The 20,368-nt window shown below is 35.9% G+C and overlaps 2 protein-coding genes across 6 annotated transcripts; one reads left to right on the top strand and one right to left on the bottom strand.

The window, feature by feature from the left end:
* Window positions 1-226: 226 nt before the first annotated feature.
* On the top strand, window positions 227-2,444 carry LOC114176853 (PLASMODESMATA CALLOSE-BINDING PROTEIN 4-like). Its single transcript, XM_028062031.1, has 4 exons — window positions 227-543; window positions 893-1,132; window positions 1,232-1,268; window positions 1,955-2,444. Exons 1-4 carry the CDS (start codon window positions 492-494, stop codon window positions 2,154-2,156), a joined length of 531 nt encoding a protein of 176 aa, XP_027917832.1. The 5' UTR covers window positions 227-491; the 3' UTR covers window positions 2,157-2,444.
* A 1,663-nt stretch (window positions 2,445-4,107) lies between these two features.
* On the bottom strand, window positions 4,108-19,587 carry LOC114179002 (uncharacterized hydrolase YugF-like). Of its 5 annotated transcripts, none has more exons than XM_028065179.1 (11): window positions 19,254-19,587; window positions 19,003-19,097; window positions 18,818-18,915; window positions 18,679-18,728; window positions 18,451-18,546; window positions 18,237-18,326; window positions 17,504-17,587; window positions 16,634-16,726; window positions 16,268-16,363; window positions 4,563-4,628; window positions 4,108-4,449 (listed from the first exon to the last, which is right to left on the bottom strand). In XM_028065179.1, the coding sequence occupies exons 1-11, from the start codon at window positions 19,434-19,436 to the stop codon at window positions 4,294-4,296; spliced, it is 1,107 nt and encodes a 368-aa protein (XP_027920980.1). In that variant the 5' UTR covers window positions 19,437-19,587; the 3' UTR covers window positions 4,108-4,293. The 5 variants fall into 5 exon arrangements, with proteins under 5 accessions (XP_027920980.1, XP_027920981.1, XP_027920985.1 ...); XM_028065180.1 differs by having other exon boundaries at window positions 17,504-17,584; XM_028065184.1 differs by having other exon boundaries at window positions 18,818-18,904; window positions 19,254-19,585.
* Between the last annotated feature and the right edge of the window lie 781 nt (window positions 19,588-20,368).

Raw genomic sequence — 20,368 nt, 5'->3', positions numbered from 1 at the left:
AAGTATTATGAATAAATTTTCTTGAAAAAAATAGCACCTAATAAATTTTTTAAGCCTACCAAACTAACAAGATGAAAAAGTACACTATTAAGCATTACACTATTCCATTCCATAACCATTACCCTTTCACACCCAAACACTTTCAACTTAAACCATAATTATGGTACAAGTCAAGATGTATGACAGAAAACAAAGCAGCCGTTCAACTTAGAACTCCAAAAAGCTTAGGTGTATTGTGTGATACATACACAATTTCCCATAAAACACACACATTCTTCATGTCTGTTACTTATATATGTAATTTAATAATGTAAAACACAAGCAAGTTAAATAGTGCCTACCACAGAGACCAGTCTTTTCTTGTCCTAGAAAATACTCATTATTCTCCTAACTCTTATTCTTTTCATCTCCCTTGCTTTCTATCGGCCTCTGACACAAATAGCTCCATCAGCCTCATTCAATTGGTCTCAAATAAATAGTGTCCTCAAGTCATGGCTCTTTTTGTGTATCTTGTGTTTTTCCTGGCCCTGACTCGTCATTCAAGTAAGTACCTGCACTGATTTCTGTGTGTTCTTATGATTCAACATTTGATTTTCAAAGTTCTTTTGAGAAGTGATGAACGCCCTTTAGTTTTCTGGGGTGGGTTCATATGAATAATTGCAGTTCCTGGACTTTTTCCTTGCTTTAGTTTTGGGGTTTTTCTATAAATGGTCTTTTCTACTGTTCTGCAGAAAGATGAAAAACTTTTAGAGTTATTTTAGGGGCTAATGGAGTTTTGACCTTTTTTTCTTTATGTAAAACATGTTTCTCATGTTGTTAAACCGATATGACAGGATTATGGTGTGAAATAACCTTTTTGCTATGTTTCTGATTTTTTTTTGATTTGCAATAGGTGCTCTTTACTGCTTATGCAAAGACGGTGTTGGTGATCAAGCCCTTCAGAAAGCAATAGATTATGCTTGTGGAGCTGGAGCTGACTGTATGCCTATTCTCCAAAATGGAGCTTGTTACCAACCCAACACTGTGAAGGATCACTGTAATTATGCAGTTAATAGCTATTACCAGAGAAAGGGTAATGCTCAAGGAACATGTGATTTTGCAGGTGCTGCCACAACCAGTGCAAATCCACCTGGTAAGTGTACTTCTAAATGCATCTATTTTTGGCCACATGTTCTAGTATTTCACTTTTATTAATGCTCTTCTCTTTCTTGTGCATTTTTTTTTTCTACAGCTACATCATCTGGGTGTGTCTACCCCTCAAGTCCTAGGTATGTGTTCTTTGATTATTATGGGTCTCATTTGATTTCTTGTCGTTTTATCTGTCATGCATCCATTTAATCGGTTAAGTTCTTTGGAAATTCAAGGAATTTTGAGGCAATCGAGTGTGAGGTTTTGGAATCTTGATGAAAATTCCTTTCTAATAGGGCATTTTATGGGTGACGGTTGGGTTCTTCCATCCTCTAATGAATCGTTTTTCTTGTAACCCACTTTTTTGTGTTCCTAAGTCTCTTTCTAGTTTCCATTTTTTGTGTTTAGGTGAATGGTGGCATTGGACAATTTTAGCATTATACCCTATTTTATTAGCATCTAATTTTCACTTAGCATAACCCAAAAGGCATTTTGAAAAACTGGGATTCATTTGTTTTAATTTCAAAACTGGCAATATGACTCTGAAGAAACTAGTTTGTTTTATACTAAAATCCCCTTTTCTGGGTTAATGCACTCACCTCCCTGAAGCAGAAATTCTGAATTACATTCTTGCAGAAAAGTTATCTAATGACTACCAAATAACAATGTCACACTTGCTTCTTCTGATGAAATATGAGGTGGCATGATTAGGATGTTTCACAAACATTTCCTAGGACTGAACTTATGTAGAACATTTAATTAATGACCAAGGTTGTGATAAAATGAAACAGGTTTTGATGGTCCTTTTATTTTGGCTGTCTTGCAGCAATGCAGGAACAACACCATCAACTGGATCACCACCTGGTACAACCCCATCAGCAGGTACAACTCCTGGTACTCCTAACACATTTGGAATAAGTCCAACATCTACAACTGGTTTGAATGGTAAAGGAGCTAATTTGGGAGCCACCAACTCTGTGTTGCTACTGCTCTTAGGGCTAACCATGTGGTTAGCAATGAAGGTGTAGCCTAAAGGTACAGTGCCACCATGGAAAAGCTTGTGAGGTTTTCATGTAATTTTACTTCTGAGAATCATCCACAAGCAATTCAAGCATACCCGTTTTTGTTTTTTTCCTTGCAAGAGAAAAAAGAGTAGAAGTTTGGTTCCTTTGTTTAGTGGTGATATATGTTGATTTATGATTACTATTGAGGGGTTGGAAGTAGCACTTGGCTTTTCTCCATTTGTACATCTAATACTGTGACAGACACTAGTTTTTTAATTTAATGGAATCCGGCTACCCCATTTTTATAAACTATTCTGTTCATCATTCAACTTCATGTTAGCTGGCTACTCTACGTCTCTGTCACTCACAGTTTAACCTTTTTCAATTGCATCTAAACCCATTGTTCATTCATTTTCTCCAATATACTATTTAAAGTGTTTCATTTTAACTATTTGAGGACCTTACAGTATATCCTTTAATAAGATGTTTTATGTTATTCTTAGGTACATGCATTATAGTTTTTTTTTGCTCTGATTTACAAGTATCACGTTAACTGATTTGACAGTAATCGGTGTAAAATTAGGATCCTGTGATATGGTACTCTTGCTACTTTATTATGAGGCTAAAGGGGTTTTGAAAATTCCAAGTTTCCAACAGACATACCAGTGCATATATTATAGAAAAAGCAAAGGTCGTTCAAATGTCCTTGCATCAATAATACGATGTCACTTGTGAATTTTGTGAATTTCCTATGTCCTTCTCTTTCTGCTGTGGTGTTTCATTCATGTCGTGGAACAATTTTTTCCTCGGACGTAATTGCTTTCTAAAAGTCAACAACAACAACTGAGAATAAATTTGTTTCACATCATGCCATCCATAGCCGACAAATCTGAAATAAAAAATAGCACATGGTTTCTCCATCGCCATTTTTTTCTACTGTTAATCACAACTGAAATCGTAAAATCTTATTTAAATTATTCTTTGACTCAAATGATAAGAACTCAGTATAAAACGATTTTTACACATACACATGTATATATATTACCAAACAGTTACATCATTTTTTTCCCTCCAGTTGCTGTGCACGATTCCACTACTATATTAAGGATGGAACTGATTTATGTACTATGGAATTTCCAACCTGTTTGAGGCTATGTAACTTATTTGGTAACACCCTAATAAGAGAATCATTGAACTAAAGATAGAGAAAAAGAGCCTGAGTCACAACAAATAATGTATTTTGCTAACTTACCAATCATGTTGCCAGTTGCCACCGTCACAAACATTTTTCAATGATCTATTGCTTTCAAGGCTTCCTTCGTCCAAATTAATGACATAAACAAATGGGAATCTCATTTTCAACACGAAAACACAAACAAATTTGAATTAACATTAGAATTTGATAATCTTAAATGTGGCATAGTTTGGTGCTGTGGGTCAACGAGTAAAAGTGATTAACATTTAAAAGAACTTCAATGCAACATAAAACAATGGCTGTAATAAATTTAGTGAAAATCGAGATTTAATTAATAAAATTGTTTGATTTACATAATATTTTTGATTTAGATGCTCACACATGATCGTGACAATGTGTTAGGATCATTAAACAAAATTGTAAAATAGTGTAGATTATTATTATTATTATTATTATTATTATTATTATTATTATTATTATTATTATTATTAACTTGTCTGTTAGACCACCTATTCATTTTTTTTTTGTAGTGAATGAATTCAAATAAAACAAAATATAAACTTAATATACAAATTTTCCTTATTATGTGTTATGAGTTGCAACACTACCCAATGAACACATAACACAATTAAAGTTCCTTTTTTTTATTCGCTATAGCACTTATTCACTTTTTGGATGAATATAATTTCAAGTAAAAAATATCAATTTATTATATTTGTTACGATTACATTTATCAAAATCTTCATGATTTTAATCATAATCTCGATTTTGACACGCTGATGAATGTAATGGATATAGTTGCTACACCATTAAATCGTGATACAGGAAAGAATCGATGTCTTAAAAGTGAGCATGAACCATCGAAGACATGACACAAAATGAATGGTATGGTGTGTGTATTTTGTATCGGAGTAGAGCTGAGAAAAAAAAAAAACTGCAACTAGAAAAACAAAACATGGTTCCTTGTCACAAAGGTGAAACACATTCATTTGCTGTCTTGGTCTTGCTCTGAACAAATTCAACAATGAGTTTGACTACAGAATCTGGTCTTTCAACATGAGGGAGGTGACCACAATCGGGTATTTGGCGTATAACGGCATCAGGTAATTCACAATGCAGTCGCTGAAATAGTAAAAGTTCGCAAGTTAACTGCAATCATTGGTAGCAAATATAATCTCCAAGAATAGTTTTCGTGTTCAATATAAAAGTGGAAAATGTGCTGCGTATCAACTTACCACACCAAGCTTATTGCTGATTATGCGGTCATTCTCCCCCCAAATTATTAGAGTTTTCTGCTTTACCTGTTAAATAAATTCAATTCAGTATCAAAGCATATTGATTTAGAGAAGAAAACTACTTTTCTTATAACGTTGAATTCGTTATGAATTCATAAGTCGAGTTGGGAATTTCAACTTAAGTGGATAGGATGAAAAATATATAAAAAGAAAGAATTAATAACTGTATGGATTAAAATGGTGTCAAATCTTTTATAAAAATTGACTTGTGACTTTCTTTAGAATGTTACTAAATTGTTATCTTCAAAAAACAATATATATTTTTTAAACTACTTTTATAATGTTAAAATAAAAATTTGTAAACATGACTTCTTATATATTATTTCAAAATTTATTAAAAAAAGATTACTTTTGATATATATATATATATATATATATATATATATATATATATATATATATATATATATATATATATATATATATATATATATATATACTTGTTTAACATGTTAAAATTAAAATGTGCATACATGAAAACGCTTTTATTTTGTTATTTTGGTATGAGTTTAACCGTGGCCGTGTGTATCTATTTGGAACCCTAATTTTATCTCCAAAGTGTGATATCAACTTGAATTCAAACCAAGATAGTAAAAGAGTTAAAAACAAAGTGTAGAGAGTATGAGAGGAAAAAAAAAGAAAAAATACTTGAGACATCTTCACCAACTAAACAAAATTTTAGTACAACGTTCAACTCAACGTTAAAGCATTCAAGTTGTGTTTCTTATCTATGTCGTAGTCAACTTGTTCTTTGTTTATCCGTTGTGAGACTTCATATTCAAAGTTAGACTCTATGTAATGAAAGCACTTGAAAGAAACAATCCACGGAGCATGGAATAATGGTTTTCTATTCCATGGAATGAAGAATAGTATAAAATTGCATAAACCCAACTCTGAATACAAAAATTAAACCGGTTTCCAAAACAGAGACTACGTAATAGAGAGAAAGGAATCAGAGAGAGAAGAAATCGCAGCAAACCAAAAAAATCCCCCCGCTCTCACTAAACGGTTATTGCCTTTATACTAACGAATACCCCACTCAAAATCCTTCAACCTTGTGCTTACGCTCTTGGATCGTGCGCCTTTACCTCTCATCATGCTTTCCGTGCTTCCCACCACGTGTCCATCCTTGAATATTCCATCTGACCCCACAAGTGAGTCAACCTCCTAGGCTTTTATATCCATTTTCCTTACATTTCTCCCTCCATCGAAATTGACCTTGTCCTCAAGGTTGAAGTGAGGATAAGTTTGAGCAAGCACTACATTATCTTCCCAGGTAGCATCATCAGCTAAACCATCTTCCCATTGAATCAAGGATCGGGGAACTTGTTGATTCTCTTTGAGTATCACACAGGACTTTAAAACAACAACAGGTTGAATGACAAGAGATACATCAAAGTCACAAATGGGCAATGGCACATAAGGTTGATCATGGTTTCCACGACACAATTTCAGCTGAGAAACGTGGAATACTGGATGAATTTTAGCTAAATTCGGAAGTTTCAATTTATAGGCAACTTGTCCCACTTTCTGCATGACTTCAAAGGGACCAAAATATCTCAGACCAAGCTTTTAATTCTTCCTCAAAGCTAATGACTGTTGTCGATATGGTTGTAATTTAACCAAGACTAAATCACCCACTGCGAACTGCACATCTTGTCTTTTCTGATCAGCATACTTCTTTTGAATCTACCGTGCTATTTGCAATTTCATTTTCAACATTTGCAATAGAGCGTCTCTTGTCAAACAGTTGTTCTGTCACAGTAGTTGGATCATTGTCATTAGGGACATATTTCAGTAGTTGGGGAGGATCACAAGCATACACAACTTTAAAGGGTGTCATGAGAGCACTTGTATGATAGGTTGTGTTATACCAATATTCTGCCCATGGAAGAAACTTGGACCACTCCATTGGGGACTCAAAAGTAAAACATTTGAGGTACAATTCCAAACACTTATTGAGAACCTCAGATTGGCCATTAGATTGAGGGTGATATGCCGATGACATTTGTAATGTGGTGCCACTGATTTGCCACAAATATTTCCAAAATCGACTGGTGAACACTTTATCTCTATCAGATACAATGGACTTAGGAATTCCATGTAATTTCACTACATTTTTAAAGAAAACCTTCGCTACCACTTTGCTCGTGTAATCAGTTTTCAATGGCATGAAATGAGCTGCCTTAGATAATCTATCAACCACAACTTAGATCACAGTAAAGCCATGAGATGAAGGTAGGCCAGTAATGAAATCCATGACCAAATCTTCCCAAATTGCATCAGGAACAGGTAAGAGTTGTAACAAACCCGAAGGTAAAGTAGTAGCAATTTTAGCCTGTTGACAAATCAAACATTGTTGAACAAAAGACTTAATGTTCTTATGCATACGTGGCCAATAAAATTGAGCCGAAATTCTAGCTAGCGTTCTAGCAAACCCATCATGTCCGCCAATCAAGGAGCTATGAAACTCTTGTAAGATGTTCTGTAAAAGAGCATGGCCAACAGGTATCACAATTCTATTCTTCCAAAGTAACTTGATGGAATAATGAGGTATAGTGTTTGTATTGTTGGAACAAGAATCAAAGAGTATTTTTAATATTTGTATCTTGTTGTGGAGCTTCCTGTAAAGAGTTTAACAACTAAGAAATGGGTTGAGACCATGCCATGTGAAATGATCGAGAAAGAGAATCAACTGCAACATTCTCTTTTCCTGGTTTGTATTCAATAGTGAATTCATACCCAAGTAATTTATGCAGCCATTTCTGTTGCTCAGTAGTTTGAAAACTTTGATCCATTATAGTCATCAAGCTTTTCTGATCAGCTTTAATAACAAATTTATGCCCCAACAGGTAGTGACGAAACTTGGCTACTGCTTCAGTTACTGCACAAAATTCCCGAACATAAGCAGATTGTTTTTGCATGGAGGAAGACATTTTCTTTGAGAAAAAAGCAATAGGATGCAAGTTCTGGCTCAAAACAGCACAATGCCTACACCTGACGCATCAGTCTCTAATTCGAAGGGCAAGGAAAAATTTGGTAAAGCAAGTACATGAGCTTAAGTTAAAGCCTCCTTTAATTTTGCAAAAGCTAGAGAAGTCTCCTCCTGCCAATGGAAATTATCTTTCTTTAAGAGCTCTGTTAATGGTCCTGCAAGAGCTACATATCCCTTTATAAACCTCCTATAATAGCCTGAAAGCCCAAAAAAACCTCTCAATTGTCTCAAATTTCTAGGAACAAGCCATGCCAGTATAGCTTGTATCTTGCTGACCTCCATAGTAATGCATTTTCCAAAAACTGTGTGTCCTAAATATTCCACTTGTTGTTGACCAAATGAACACTTAGAGTGCTTGGCATAGAGCTTATTTTCCTACAACAACTGTAATACCATCTCAAGATGTTGTAAATGGGTCAACCAAGAGGGGCTATAGACCAATATATCATAAAAAAAAACAGAACACATTTTCTAGACAACCTTTTAAACACTTCATACATCAAACCTTGAAAAGTTGTCGGGACATTTGTTAACCCAAATGGCATAACCAACCATTCATATAGACCCTGATGAGTACGAAAGGCTGTTTTATGCATATCTTCCTCCTTTACTAAAATCTGATGATAGCTTGAGTGAAGATCCAATTTGGAAAAGTATTGGGCAGCATGAAGCTCACCAATCAATTCATCAACTGTGGGAATAAGAAAGCTATCTTTCACTGTTATAGCATTTAAGGCCCTATAATCCATGCAAAATGTAAGACCCGTGAAATTTAATTAATTAATTAATAAATACGGGTGGGAAGAACATTTATGACATTAAATTCTGATTGGTATGATGTGGAAAAGTACTAGCTCAAATGGTTGAGAGTACTTTGATTGTGTGAGAGGACTTGGGTTCAAGTCCTATGTATGCCAATTTTGTGTTATTGTTTGTTATTGTTTTAAATATATGTTAATCATGCTGTGGAATAATATGATATTTGAATTATATTTGTTAGCATGAAATATGAATTGGTTGAATGGTCTGGCATTGAGTTGACATTGCATGGTTGTGGGTTCAAACCTAGGTAAACCCAAAGTAAACTTTCTTTTTACCAATAATTCTTTTAGCATGAAGGTGGAAAGGCATAAAAACCCTAGATGGTTAAGGGGCAGCCATGGCTAGCTGAAAAACAGACCATAAAGGCCAAATAAATGGTAATTAACATCACCATTATGCAATTTTCGTTTTGTGCAATTAAACCCCATTAAAGTCAAGTTTAAAAGGAAAAATCGTGGTGAGAGTGAGGGTTTTGGCAAGCTGGGATTGTACTCAGAATTAGAGCACGAAAATTATTGAGATTAGTGAGGTTTGAGTGAGGTTCTAGGGCCGAATTGAGAGGAAACCAAAAGGGAGGACATTGGTGATCATTGGGAGCTCTCAAGCAATTCACCTATAAGCAAAAGGATCCAAGTTAGGGGAGTTTTCACGTTGAATTTTATGTTCTGGGACTGGATTGCATGATATATTATGACTTGTATGAACATCTTCTGTTTCTGGTTGGATTTATGCGTTTCTGGAAAATTTCCAGAAACTGCCTGGCGGGCTGCTCATAGCCACCAGGCAGCACATGTATTTTAACAGGGTTTTGGGGTTCCTGGGGAGGAACCGCCTGGCGGCACACTTTTGGCCGCCAGGCAACACGTGGGGTTTTTACCAATTTCTGGGTTTTTGGATGAAGGGCCTAGCAGTGCTGATCAAGCCGCCAGGCGACGCGAGCGATAGGTCTCGATTTTGATGATTTTGGGTGATTTCCAATCGGGGGAAAATCTGTGATAATTATTGAGGGATGATCAGATGTTGAAAATACTATTTAATGTCATGTAATTGAGGTTTAATTGAATGAAACAGTGCAACTAGGTATTAAGGTTGAAAAGTTGGGGAATTTGATACTGTGAAATCCATTTGTGTGGCAATCCTGAGGGGAAAATTTATGGAGTAGGTACAGTTCGTATAATGGACTTTATGTATGTGAAATTTCGTGAGAACTGGGAAAATAATTGGACCCTCGTTGGTGCAGTGCAAAAATTTGGAATTTCCAGAACTGATGCACCGCCTAGCAGTGCGGGGCTTGCCACCTAGCGCTAGTGCAGATGTTGTGTTTTTCTTGGCTGAGAGGGAGTTGAGGGTCTGAGGAAGTTTTCTGTGAGAATGGGTTCATTATGATGGAGCTTGGAGTCATGGGATTGTGTGTCTATGAAATGAAATTACCTAAATAGTAGATAAGTTATGTGGAGATGAGTACATGAGAATAATAAGGAATAATAGTAATTGAGATTCTGGTGCGAGGCATAAACTGGCGTGAGAATAATACAGGATCTTGAGGGGCCCTATTTGGAATGCCATAGTGAATACCTAAGATTAGTGGAAATAGGTGTATAAGATAGCGAGTTGAATTTTTATAGGTAAGTAAGCTATAAAGAGGGAGTAAGGAAAACAATTCTCGTAAGAACATAGGTACTACTTAAAGTAAATGATGGATTATACTAAATAGTAGTAGGAACACAAATATCAGGATTGGAATTGTGAGTAGGGGAAACTTACGGGAGTCTAGAAAGTGAAAAGGTTTCAATTAAGGTACTCAAATGAGCGTAGGTACATTGGTGACCAGCCAAGTCTATGAGAATTGATGTGATACATTTAGTGAGAATTACAGTAAGTGCTAGAATTTGTGAACCTTGAAAATCCGAGTGAAGAACCCAAATTGGAGTGCGTTGCTGTACTGATACGGCGCCTGGCAACGATGTGAATCCGCTAGGCGAGAGATGTGTAAACAAAGGGCATCTGGTTCGCGTGCATCTGGCGGCATGAGTGGTTCCGCCAGGCGATGGCTTCGCAACAGGGGACTGATGAACCCCGTGCGCTTGGTGGTGAGGGACCTTCCGCCAGTCGGTACCTGCAGCGAGGATAAATCTGAGGCGTTGTGTGCCTGGCGGTACGCGACACCCGCCAGGCGGTCTGGGAGCTGGCAGCGCCTGGCGGCACGTATCCCTCGCCAGACGATTTTTACTGCTGCAGCTTGGAGTTGTTGATTTCATAGGTGTGCTCTACAAGGCTTTTAGTGATGCTTTAAAGGTGGGATTTTTGGTGTTCCTTGAGTTGTGGCTCGGAACGTATCCCTTGAGTTATGGCTCGGGATAGGGGTTAAGCACGTGGTATTCCTTGAGTTGTGGCTCGAAATAGCACCTCTTGAGTTGTGGATTGGGATGGCGGATGAACACGAGGAACCTTTGAGTTATGGCTCGGGTTGGCGAGTGTTGCCGGTGTGAGTGTGCTGGTTATGGCCAGTACGGATGGGTTGCCCTCCTCAGTAGTTGATTGACGAGTTTGGTAGTCTTGGGACGTTGCGAACTATGTTCGTATTTGGGAACTCCACCTAGCGTTACGGTGTATGATCCGTAACATGGTTTCCCGCACGTGCTCTATCAGTTGTGGCCGATAGGTATGGCAGCAAGTCATCTTCAAGTAATCACTAGAAGAGGTAGAACACGAAAGTTATGGTTGTGGCCATGGTACATAGTATTCTATGGATGTTTGGGCATGTCTAAATATATATGTGTTATATAGGATGTGTTATTTTATATGTTATACTTGCTAAGCTCACCCTAGCTGCTTGTGATTGGCGATGATCGTGTACGCGGTACACAGAAGTATATGTTGTTGATGCAGGTGGCTGTCGTGAAGCTTAGCTTCGGAGAGGGGATAGATCGGGGAAACTTATGTTTATTTTCTTTGGTTTTGAAATAAGTTGTAAACCCTTATGGGTATTATTATAACCTTTTGTTTTGGTGATTATGGATTTGAACATTGGTTGGTTATTTAATAAATTTTAAATTTTCCTGCGTTTTGGGAAAATGAGGTATTATTAAATGCAGTATATTTTAATTTATTTCTTTTATTTTATTATAAATCTGTAATATCCTGACGGGATGTTACACAAAACCTCCAAGTTCCATCTTTCTTTATCACCAAAATGATAGGGGAAGAGAAGGGACTATTGCTTGGAACAATACTACCTTCCTCCAACATATCTTGGACCATTTCTTCAATCTGTTGTTTCTGACTAAAAGGATACCGACATGGTTTAACTTTAACAGGATTAACACCATGTATGAGAGGTATCGCAAGATTATGAGATCTATGAGGAGGTAAAGCAGAAGGGACATCAAACACTTGTTGATATGTGTGCAACAACGAGGCTATTTCTGGCTCCACATCAGCAAGCAGTGCGAGAAATTGATCTTGAGGAACTCTAGGAAACTGAATATGTAAGGAATACATTTCAGCAATGGAGTTAGTGGTGTGCATTCTTTTCAAATGATGAAATTAGACCTGAGTAGAAAGCTTGATATGATCTCCATGTAAAGTAACAAATTGACCATTCAACAAAAAATTCAATGTCAGGGTGCTACAGTCAGAAATATAGGATCCCAAAGTGGCCAACCATGAAGCACCGAGGACTAAATCAACTCCTGATATGGGAAGTAAGTATATTGGTAGCATTAATGAGTGTGATTGGATGGTGACCTTGAGATCTTTGATGAATTCGTCAACAACTAAAGTGCTACCATTTCCTACCAAGACATTGAAATTATGTATTGGTACGATAGGTAAATTTAGATAATTGGCAATCCTTGGTTGTAAGAAGTTATCTGAATTCCCATTATCCAAAAGAATTTAAATAGGCAACCCATTGAGAATTCCCTGAAATCTCATTGTTCCAACCCCAATAGAGCCCTTTAAGGCATTAAATGACAAATGGGGTTTAGACACAGGTTGAGTCTCATCCACTGCAGATTCAATAGAAGAGTTGGGCTGATCACTAACATCATTTTCCTCCTCTAATTACAGCCATAGGTACTGTTTATTGGGGCACCTATAAGAGGGAGTGAAAGACGAGGACTGAGCAGAAAGATGAGGTCCTGATTCGAGAACAGTGATGGACTTCAACGTCTCAAATCACTTAGAGTCATCTTTATGACGGTCATTTAAAGTTGCAATCAAGGCCTGTAAATGATGATCAATTGCAGAAATTGACTTTGAAAATTGCTTGACGTCAATAGTAACATCCTTCAAACGCGATGAAAGCACTTCAGTTTCCAAAACATCCTTCAAACGCGATGATAGCTTAGGCAGAATCTCCTTCAAACGAGTGTTCTCCGCCATGATGTGATGAAAGCACCAAATGTAATGAAAACACTTAAAGGAATTAATTCATAGAACAAGGAATAATGGTTTTCTATTCCATGGAATGAAGAATAGTATGAAATTGCATAAACCCAACTCTGAATACAAAAAATTAAATCAGTTTCCAAAACATAGACAACGTAATAGAGAGAAAGGAATCAAAAAGAGAAGAAATCGCAACATACCCAAAAAATCCCCTCTCTCTCACTAAACAGTTATTGCCTTTATACTAATGAATACCCCACTTAAAATCCTTCAGCCTTGTGCTTACGCTCTTGGATCGTGCACCTTTGCCTCTCATCATGCTTTTGTGCCTCCTACCACATGTCCATCCTTGAATACTCCTTTTGACCCGACACGCGAGTCAACCTCTTGAGCTTTTGTATCCATTTTCCTTACACTCTAATAGGAATAAAAGTTACCAAACATCAGAGTTCAAATTGCATCGAACATCATTAACAGAAAATAGAAATGTTGACACGTGCCAACAACCATGCAAGTGATCTAGTTTATATAGCAGCACTTCCCCCACACTCTAAAAAATAATATGAATTTTTAATGGAAATTACTGAAAAGCTGTTAATGAAAATAATTTACGACAAGCATCTTCTAACAGAGCGGTCAATTTGGCTCAACATTTAGGAAGAACCATGTGAGATAGGACCAAAAAATCTATAAGATCAAATAGTGTTTTAATGAAAAAGATTATAGGGTCAGAATGTCCACAAAAATCCAGTGGGTCAGGTCAGGATCAATCTATGGGTTTTCTTTTTAAAATTGAAAAAAATATTAATTCTTTTAAATATACTATTAGACCTTCGGTTTAGTTCGGTCCATCTTGACTTTCAGTTTAAACAAATCTGTCTCGACCTTCAACCAAACCAACCAAGGTTGACCTTCAATTTGGGTCGACCCATCCCGACCTTCGGCCCAGGCCAACCTATGTCGAACTTCAGCCCAGATCGGCTCGAGTCGTCCTGTGGCCTAAGTTAGGCCTATCAATCTCAACCTTTGGCCTAAGACGCACCAGTCTTAACTTTCAGCCTGGGCCAACCGTCTCGACCTTCAGCTCGGGTCGATCTGTCACGACCATTGACCTGATTCGACCCACCTAGAAAACTTTGTCTCGGGTGTACAACATACACATCTTGACCTTTAGCTAACGACAAGGCCAAATTTGCGTTGGGGTCGACTCTCCCGAATTTTGATCTGGCTGACTTGCCCGAAATTCAGTCAAGGTCGATACGCCTAAATTCAAGTAAGACCACCTCGCCCAAATTCAGTCGAATTTCGGACAGGACTAACTCACCATCTGAGGTCAACTAAGCCGTATTCAGCCAACTTTTGGACGGGCCAACTAGGTGACAAGGTTGGTCATATTTCGGTTGGGGTTGGCTTGGTTGAAATCCGCTAGGGGTTAAATCAACTGAATATCGGTCGGGGTTGTCTTAGTGAAAATTCATTCGGCGTTGACTTAGTTTAATTTCCTTTGGGGTGGACACAACTGAATTCAGAAAGGGTCGACTCAGCCCAATATCTGTCGGGGCTAACTTAGCTAAGTTCAATGAATTTCAGCAAGGGTCGACTCGGCTGAAATAAAGTTGGAGCAGACTCTACTAAATTCGACCGATTTTGTTTGGAGCCGACTGGATAGAATTTCAATTGAGGTCGACTCGATCGAATTTTGGTTGGGGCTCGTGTCGACCTACGACCCAAGCTGACAAGTCTCGACGTTGGACCATATCATACCTGTCTCAACCTTTAGTCTAGGCTGATTAGTCTTGACATTCGGCTCAGGTCGACCCGTCTCGACCTACATTTTGGGGCGGCTTGTCTCGACCTTTTGCATGAACTAATCGTCTTAAGCTTTGTCCCAGACCTTTTCGTCTTGACCATCAATCCGACTGGCTCGTCTCGACCATTGACCTAGACCGGCCCATCTCGACCTTCTGTTTGGAATCGATCTTGATCTTTTGTCTCGTGCTAACCCTTGTTGACCTTCTGTCTGGGTCGATTGGTGTCAACCTTCAGCCCTTGCTAGCTCGTCCCGACCTTCGACTTGACCTTCGACCTGATTCTAACATATGACCCAAGTTGAAGGTATTGGTTTTATGAGTTGATTAAAGTCTTGTGTTGGGGTGAAACCTACCTTAATACTCATCCTAACACACTTGTAAAAGTGCTTTGGAGATTGGAGCTATATTTTGGCCCCCTCAATCTCCCTAAAAGGAGAACCTTTTAAGGATTGTCTAAGACTAGTCCATGGACCATGGTCAAAGTTGAGAGCTCTAATTTCTAATAACATAAAGACCTATAAATCAAAAATTGAAACTATAGCCATGTATACATTAAAAATATGATTTAAAACTTGGAAAAACCAACAATGAAAAGATGATAAAATTGATTTGATACGGGGCAAATTAATTATTGTGGAACTAAATATTGATGAAGTTCCATACATAAGCATGCCATTTATCACAATATTCTTCATCTTGAGCAAAGACGGCTAGCTATAGATAAGAATATAGATAAGAATAGAGAATGAATTTTATAATCAACAAATATGTCATTTTTGGATGTTAACTTTCTAATCATGATAATTTATTTAAATAAATTAAATTTAATGTTATTTTTATTTATTTTTTAGGATTGATTACTTTTGGAAATACATTTTCTTTTTTCTTTAGTTCTTGTTCAACATTAATGGAGTGTCGAGATAATACTTACTTTTCATTTATTTCTTCTGTTAAAAAATAAAATAAAAACGATTAATTTAAATAAAAATTTAAGAGAATGACATTTAAGTTAAAGTTTGTACGCAGTTATATAAATAATAAATTTTTATATGGAAAAATGGGGTAATTGTTTAGAAAAAAAAAAATGTGAACATAGAGTATAATTAACAATTCATTTTATTATTGTTATTAATTATAGGTTTTAAATGTTTATTAGAAAAAAAGAAAAACCCTAATATGATTACATTCCGTCAACATATATTCTTGAGTAATAAGTGATGTTTTCGCTACTCAGTCCGTTCCTTTGCAAGTAAAGAGATGATGATGAATCCCTAATGTTAAAAAGTTAATTATGGATATTATCCAATTTTCTTATTCTGTTTTGGAGTTAACTTAAACAAGCCTTTAAACTTTCTATCTTTCTCTCTATTCACTCCTTTATCTCTTTAACTTACTTCACCCTCCGCTATTCAAAATTGTGATTTCTTTAATTTTGTTGGAATAATCCAAATTGAACTCTGAAACTCCAAATATCGGTGTTACTAACTCTCCTTCCATCATCAATGGTGGGTGCTATGTGACAACATAGATTAAACATTCTTTCTCTAACTTTTATTTTTGGTGATGTTATAACAAATAATGTAAGAAGATGATGACACCAAAAATCTGATAATGGGTGAAAATACCTTTTTTATCTGGGAGACAACATTATAACCACCACTAGTCATAAAATCAACTGTAGCATCTTCCCACCATGGAAATAAACAATGCAAGCGACCCACCTGTTTAAGATTATACGACCATGTTATGCAACTTCCTTCAGCAACATCTAAAGATGACTGTGAATGAGTGCCACTGAGCACGTGTGTGATGAACAAAACATGTTTAAGCTTGTGATGTTGAGTGTTAAGTGGTATGATGAATAACATGCTTTTCTTGATATAAATATGTTTGATACGTTCATCATGGTGCATTATGAAATTGAAAACAAATGCACATATGTACACCACATTATCTAAAGAAAATGATAATGTTAAGATCTAGCAACTCACATTAGTCCAATCGAGGCTAGTACCGAAAGACAAGTTTGTAAAGCTCAAAAAGTTAGCATATAAGCGTAATGGAGTGCTCTTCAATACATATGCCTGATTCAAAATAGTGCCAATGGTCAGCACAACTTGCACCATTTAAGAATTAACAATCTCATGCTATCATTGCAAGATCAAATATAGAAGCACAATACTGAATCATGGCATTACCAACGGGGAATTTGTTAGGAATAGAACATAACATTTGCACAAGGAATTAAAATTTGGAGCAAAAGCAGCAAACAAGTGAAACTTGAAAGGGGAACTACACTTATATAGTAGTTGTAACAGCATTTACAGGGAAATAATGCATATCAAATCCTTATTTCATAATAATACATATATAGTTTAGATATTGTTGTTTACATATCAAATCCTTATTTCTATAATTATAACAGATGCGATGTTTCCAATTTCATCAATTCAAAAGCCCAATTGACAGATGCGGTTCACAAAAAAAACTCAACGGAATCCACAAAATCATAATCTTTGTAGCAAACTTGGTTCATAGATATGAAAATCATTACAATAATGTAAGAGCAATGCTTGCTCCCAACTATAAGCTAAGAAGCTGATAAAAAATGTGTCCTAATCCTCCCCCACACTTGCTCATAGATTTCTTTTTATACCAAATTCAATTCTTTTTCTCTCTTCCAACTAAGTTTCCTATACTTACCTCTATTAATTACAATTAAGCTAAGCTTGTACAAGCCTTTTTATCTGAACCTTCAGCAAGTCAAAGTACTGTCAATGCTATTCACCAAAAAGCTACATCATCCACAAGGCAGAAAGAAGAAAATGATTGCAGATTTTGTCAGCATCTTCCCAAGTTACCTCCTCCATTGGTTTACCATTCCACAAATTGACCCACTTAGTTACTTGTTTTCCACGCTTCTGTGTCACAGATGTTACTAGCTGCTGATTCAATGAGGAAAGGATCATCAGTCTCAAAGCCACAGGATAGACTTGACCCCATAGACTAACCATTCATATCTGATACAAGCTAGAGAGAGTTGTTTAAACCAGGGAGGCCAGAATCTATCAATTTAAATCTGATTGTTCATTTTCTTGCTTATTTAATTCATTCTGTTCCATTTCTTTCAACTAAAAGCTAATCTCCACAAGGAGTGTTCCTCCTTGAGCTTTATTATAACTTCAGGAAATTTCAATTGGAAATTAAGTCAACTGCTCTTTATTTGGATCAAAGAGGCCAAGAGGCCATGAGCCATCCAAGCTCAATTCATTATGTTATATTATAACAAGATGACACAACAAGAGTAACTGATACCTAAGAAAGAGAGAAGTCATTTCCTAAAACAAATCGTCATACTAAGAAATGATATGGTTATTTGAGAGTATATGTAGAACCAAAAAAATAAAAGGAATAACAAATTAAACTGAATATCATTCTAGTAGAGTAAGACAAATGTTTTCAAAAAATATTCTATAGACAGTATATAAAACAATATTGTAGATAATTGAATAAACACATGAATTTATCCAGTTGAAAAAGACAGAGACATGATTTTCTAGACAATAGCTTGTGCAAAGTTGGAGATATACTCACCCCAGCATAGGCTGCTGCTCTAGGTAAGGTTGCTAGGTTTCCTGTTCCTTCTGCATACACACTAGCATCAATCAAAACAAGCTTTTCCACCTAAAAAAATGAACTTCAATAAATTACTATATCACAACAGAATTACTTGATAGAATTGCCTTTTAATATAAAAATCATCAAAATGTGTTAATATTCAGAAGTTAAATTGTTGGATAGCACATACAGCTTCTGGATAATTGACTGCAAAATCAATGGCAACTGCAGAGCCAAGGCTTGGACCAACCAATATCATTGCCTTTTTTATGTGGGACTTCCAAAACTGGTACATAAAACCAATTCACCCACAACACAATGAAACAATAGGAAGTAAAAAAACAGAGACGCAAAGAAATTTGTCAATTTGTGGAGAAAACCATTTCCTCAGAAGATGGGCTGATGAACACCTAACTACCTGATAAAAATGATCACGCTTTGACACCACATCACATGAAGGAAGTTTCTCTGACGGATATAAGAAGAAAAAGAGAAAACTCCATGATTAAAGTGAATGAAAGGTATGAACATAACATGGGAGAAGTAAAAAAGCAAACCTAGATCAGAGAAACCCCAACCAAGAATGTCAAATGCCCATGTCTCATAACCAGCTTCCTCAAGCAATGGATATGTGTATCTCCATTCTAAACATGAGCTGAACAATGAGAAGGAGTGAAATGAAATCCAAAGGTAACTTGAGCAAGAAAATGTACAAATTCTGTCACTTGCTTGTTTTGAGCACCTGTCAAAGCCATGAAGTAGGACAACTGGATTTTCCTTGTTCTGTATCATCGGCTTCACACAACTACTCATGATAGGATCTTCCAAGAACCTCACCTGGTTGTGTCACACCAAATAACTGATGAGCAATAGTAAATATCGAGCAATTTTCTCAAGAGAACAAGCTCAAATAGCTGAGCGACAAATACAGAGCATAAGTTAGTGAATAAGTAAGTAAATTGGAAGATGGAATTGATAAAATGCAGAATTTACAGAAACGGGAAGTCTCTGAATCCGTTTAGAAAGGCTTCTCGCAAAAGGGTCTTTGATTCTGTGGACTTCTTTAGGGACAAATGAAGGGAAGACATCGGTTTCGGACACAACCTTCAGTTTGGGAGAAGAGGGAAAAGGCAAGCGCGTTTGCGAAGGGAACTTGGGTGGCAATAGGAATAACATTGCAAAAAACTGAAATTGAAAAAACCAGAGAAAGAGGCTAAGGTGAAGGAACGTGGCATATGTATGACAGACCTGTCATGTCCGATGTTCTGTCAAATAACTGCCACTTCATCCTCACTCTCATCCCTGATATCACTCCATTAACACTCTTCCTTTTGCTCAGGATAATGTGAATAAGAAGAATATAATATAGTATGTTTTTAAAAATATTAAATATATTATTATCCTAATTTTTGTAAATTTTATTTTGTTGGATACTATTTTTTTCGAAATATTTAAAATGGTTCTGATTTTTTAAATAGTTTGTTTTTTTTAAATGTTTATAATGGTCCTAATTTTTGTAAATTATGATTAATTTGGTTTTCTTTTATATATATCGTTAAAACTATTAATGAAAGGTAAACAATAATTGTCACATGTCTCCTCGTGATTTTTTTAATTTTTTTTAATTTTAATTTTTTTAATTTTTTGTTAATTTTAAAAATGTTATCCACGTGTCCAGTCAACATTGTGACACGTGACCGTGTTGGTGTCACGTGTTAAGCTAGTATCAATTTAATTCTAATTTTTGTTTAAATCAATTCCAATTTTGTCCCTCTCCAAATTGACCAGATTTAATTTTTATATAAATGTTATATTGAAAATTTTATTTTTAATAAAATTCACATTTATTTTAAATATTTCTTTCATTATTTTTATACCTAACCTAACTATACTTTTGGAAGGAAATTATTATATATATGTTTGATTTTTCTACTTGTAAAAAACATGGTTAAAGTTATTTTAAAATTAGAGGAAAAATTCTTCATTGTTTCTAAAATTAGAAGAAAAATTCTTCGTTATTTTTTAAATGATAAAGAAAATTCTTAATTATTTTTAAAATTAGAAGGAAAGTTCTTTATCATTTTTAAAATTATAAGGAAAACTCTTTA

The sequence above is a fragment of the Vigna unguiculata genome, chromosome 3 (assembly GCF_004118075.2).
Source record: "Vigna unguiculata cultivar IT97K-499-35 chromosome 3, ASM411807v1, whole genome shotgun sequence".
NCBI lineage: Eukaryota > Viridiplantae > Streptophyta > Magnoliopsida > Fabales > Fabaceae > Vigna > Vigna unguiculata.
This window is presented reverse-complemented; position numbering and strand designations above follow the sequence as displayed.

Excerpts from the sequence above, each read along its gene's own strand:
- LOC114176853 (XM_028062031.1), top strand. The coding sequence starts at position 492 with ATGGCTCTTTTTGTGTATCTTGTGTTTTTCCTGGCCCTGACTCGTCAT. Across the intron at positions 544-892 it reads GGCCCTGACTCGTCATTCAA|GTGCTCTTTACTGCTTATGC; the intron begins GTAAGTACCTGC and ends GATTTGCAATAG. Across the intron at positions 1,269-1,954 it reads GTCTACCCCTCAAGTCCTAG|CAATGCAGGAACAACACCAT; the intron begins GTATGTGTTCTT and ends GCTGTCTTGCAG.
- LOC114179002 (XM_028065179.1), bottom strand. The coding sequence starts at position 19,436 with ATGTTATTCCTATTGCCACCCAAGTTCCCTTCGCAAACGCGCTTGCCT. Across the intron at positions 16,364-16,633 it reads CTAGCCTCGATTGGACTAAT|GTGGGTCGCTTGCATTGTTT; the intron begins GTGAGTTGCTAG and ends AATCTTAAACAG. Across the intron at positions 4,629-16,267 it reads TTGTCTCCCAGATAAAAAAG|GTAAAGCAGAAAACTCTAAT; the intron begins GTATTTTCACCC and ends TTTATTTAACAG.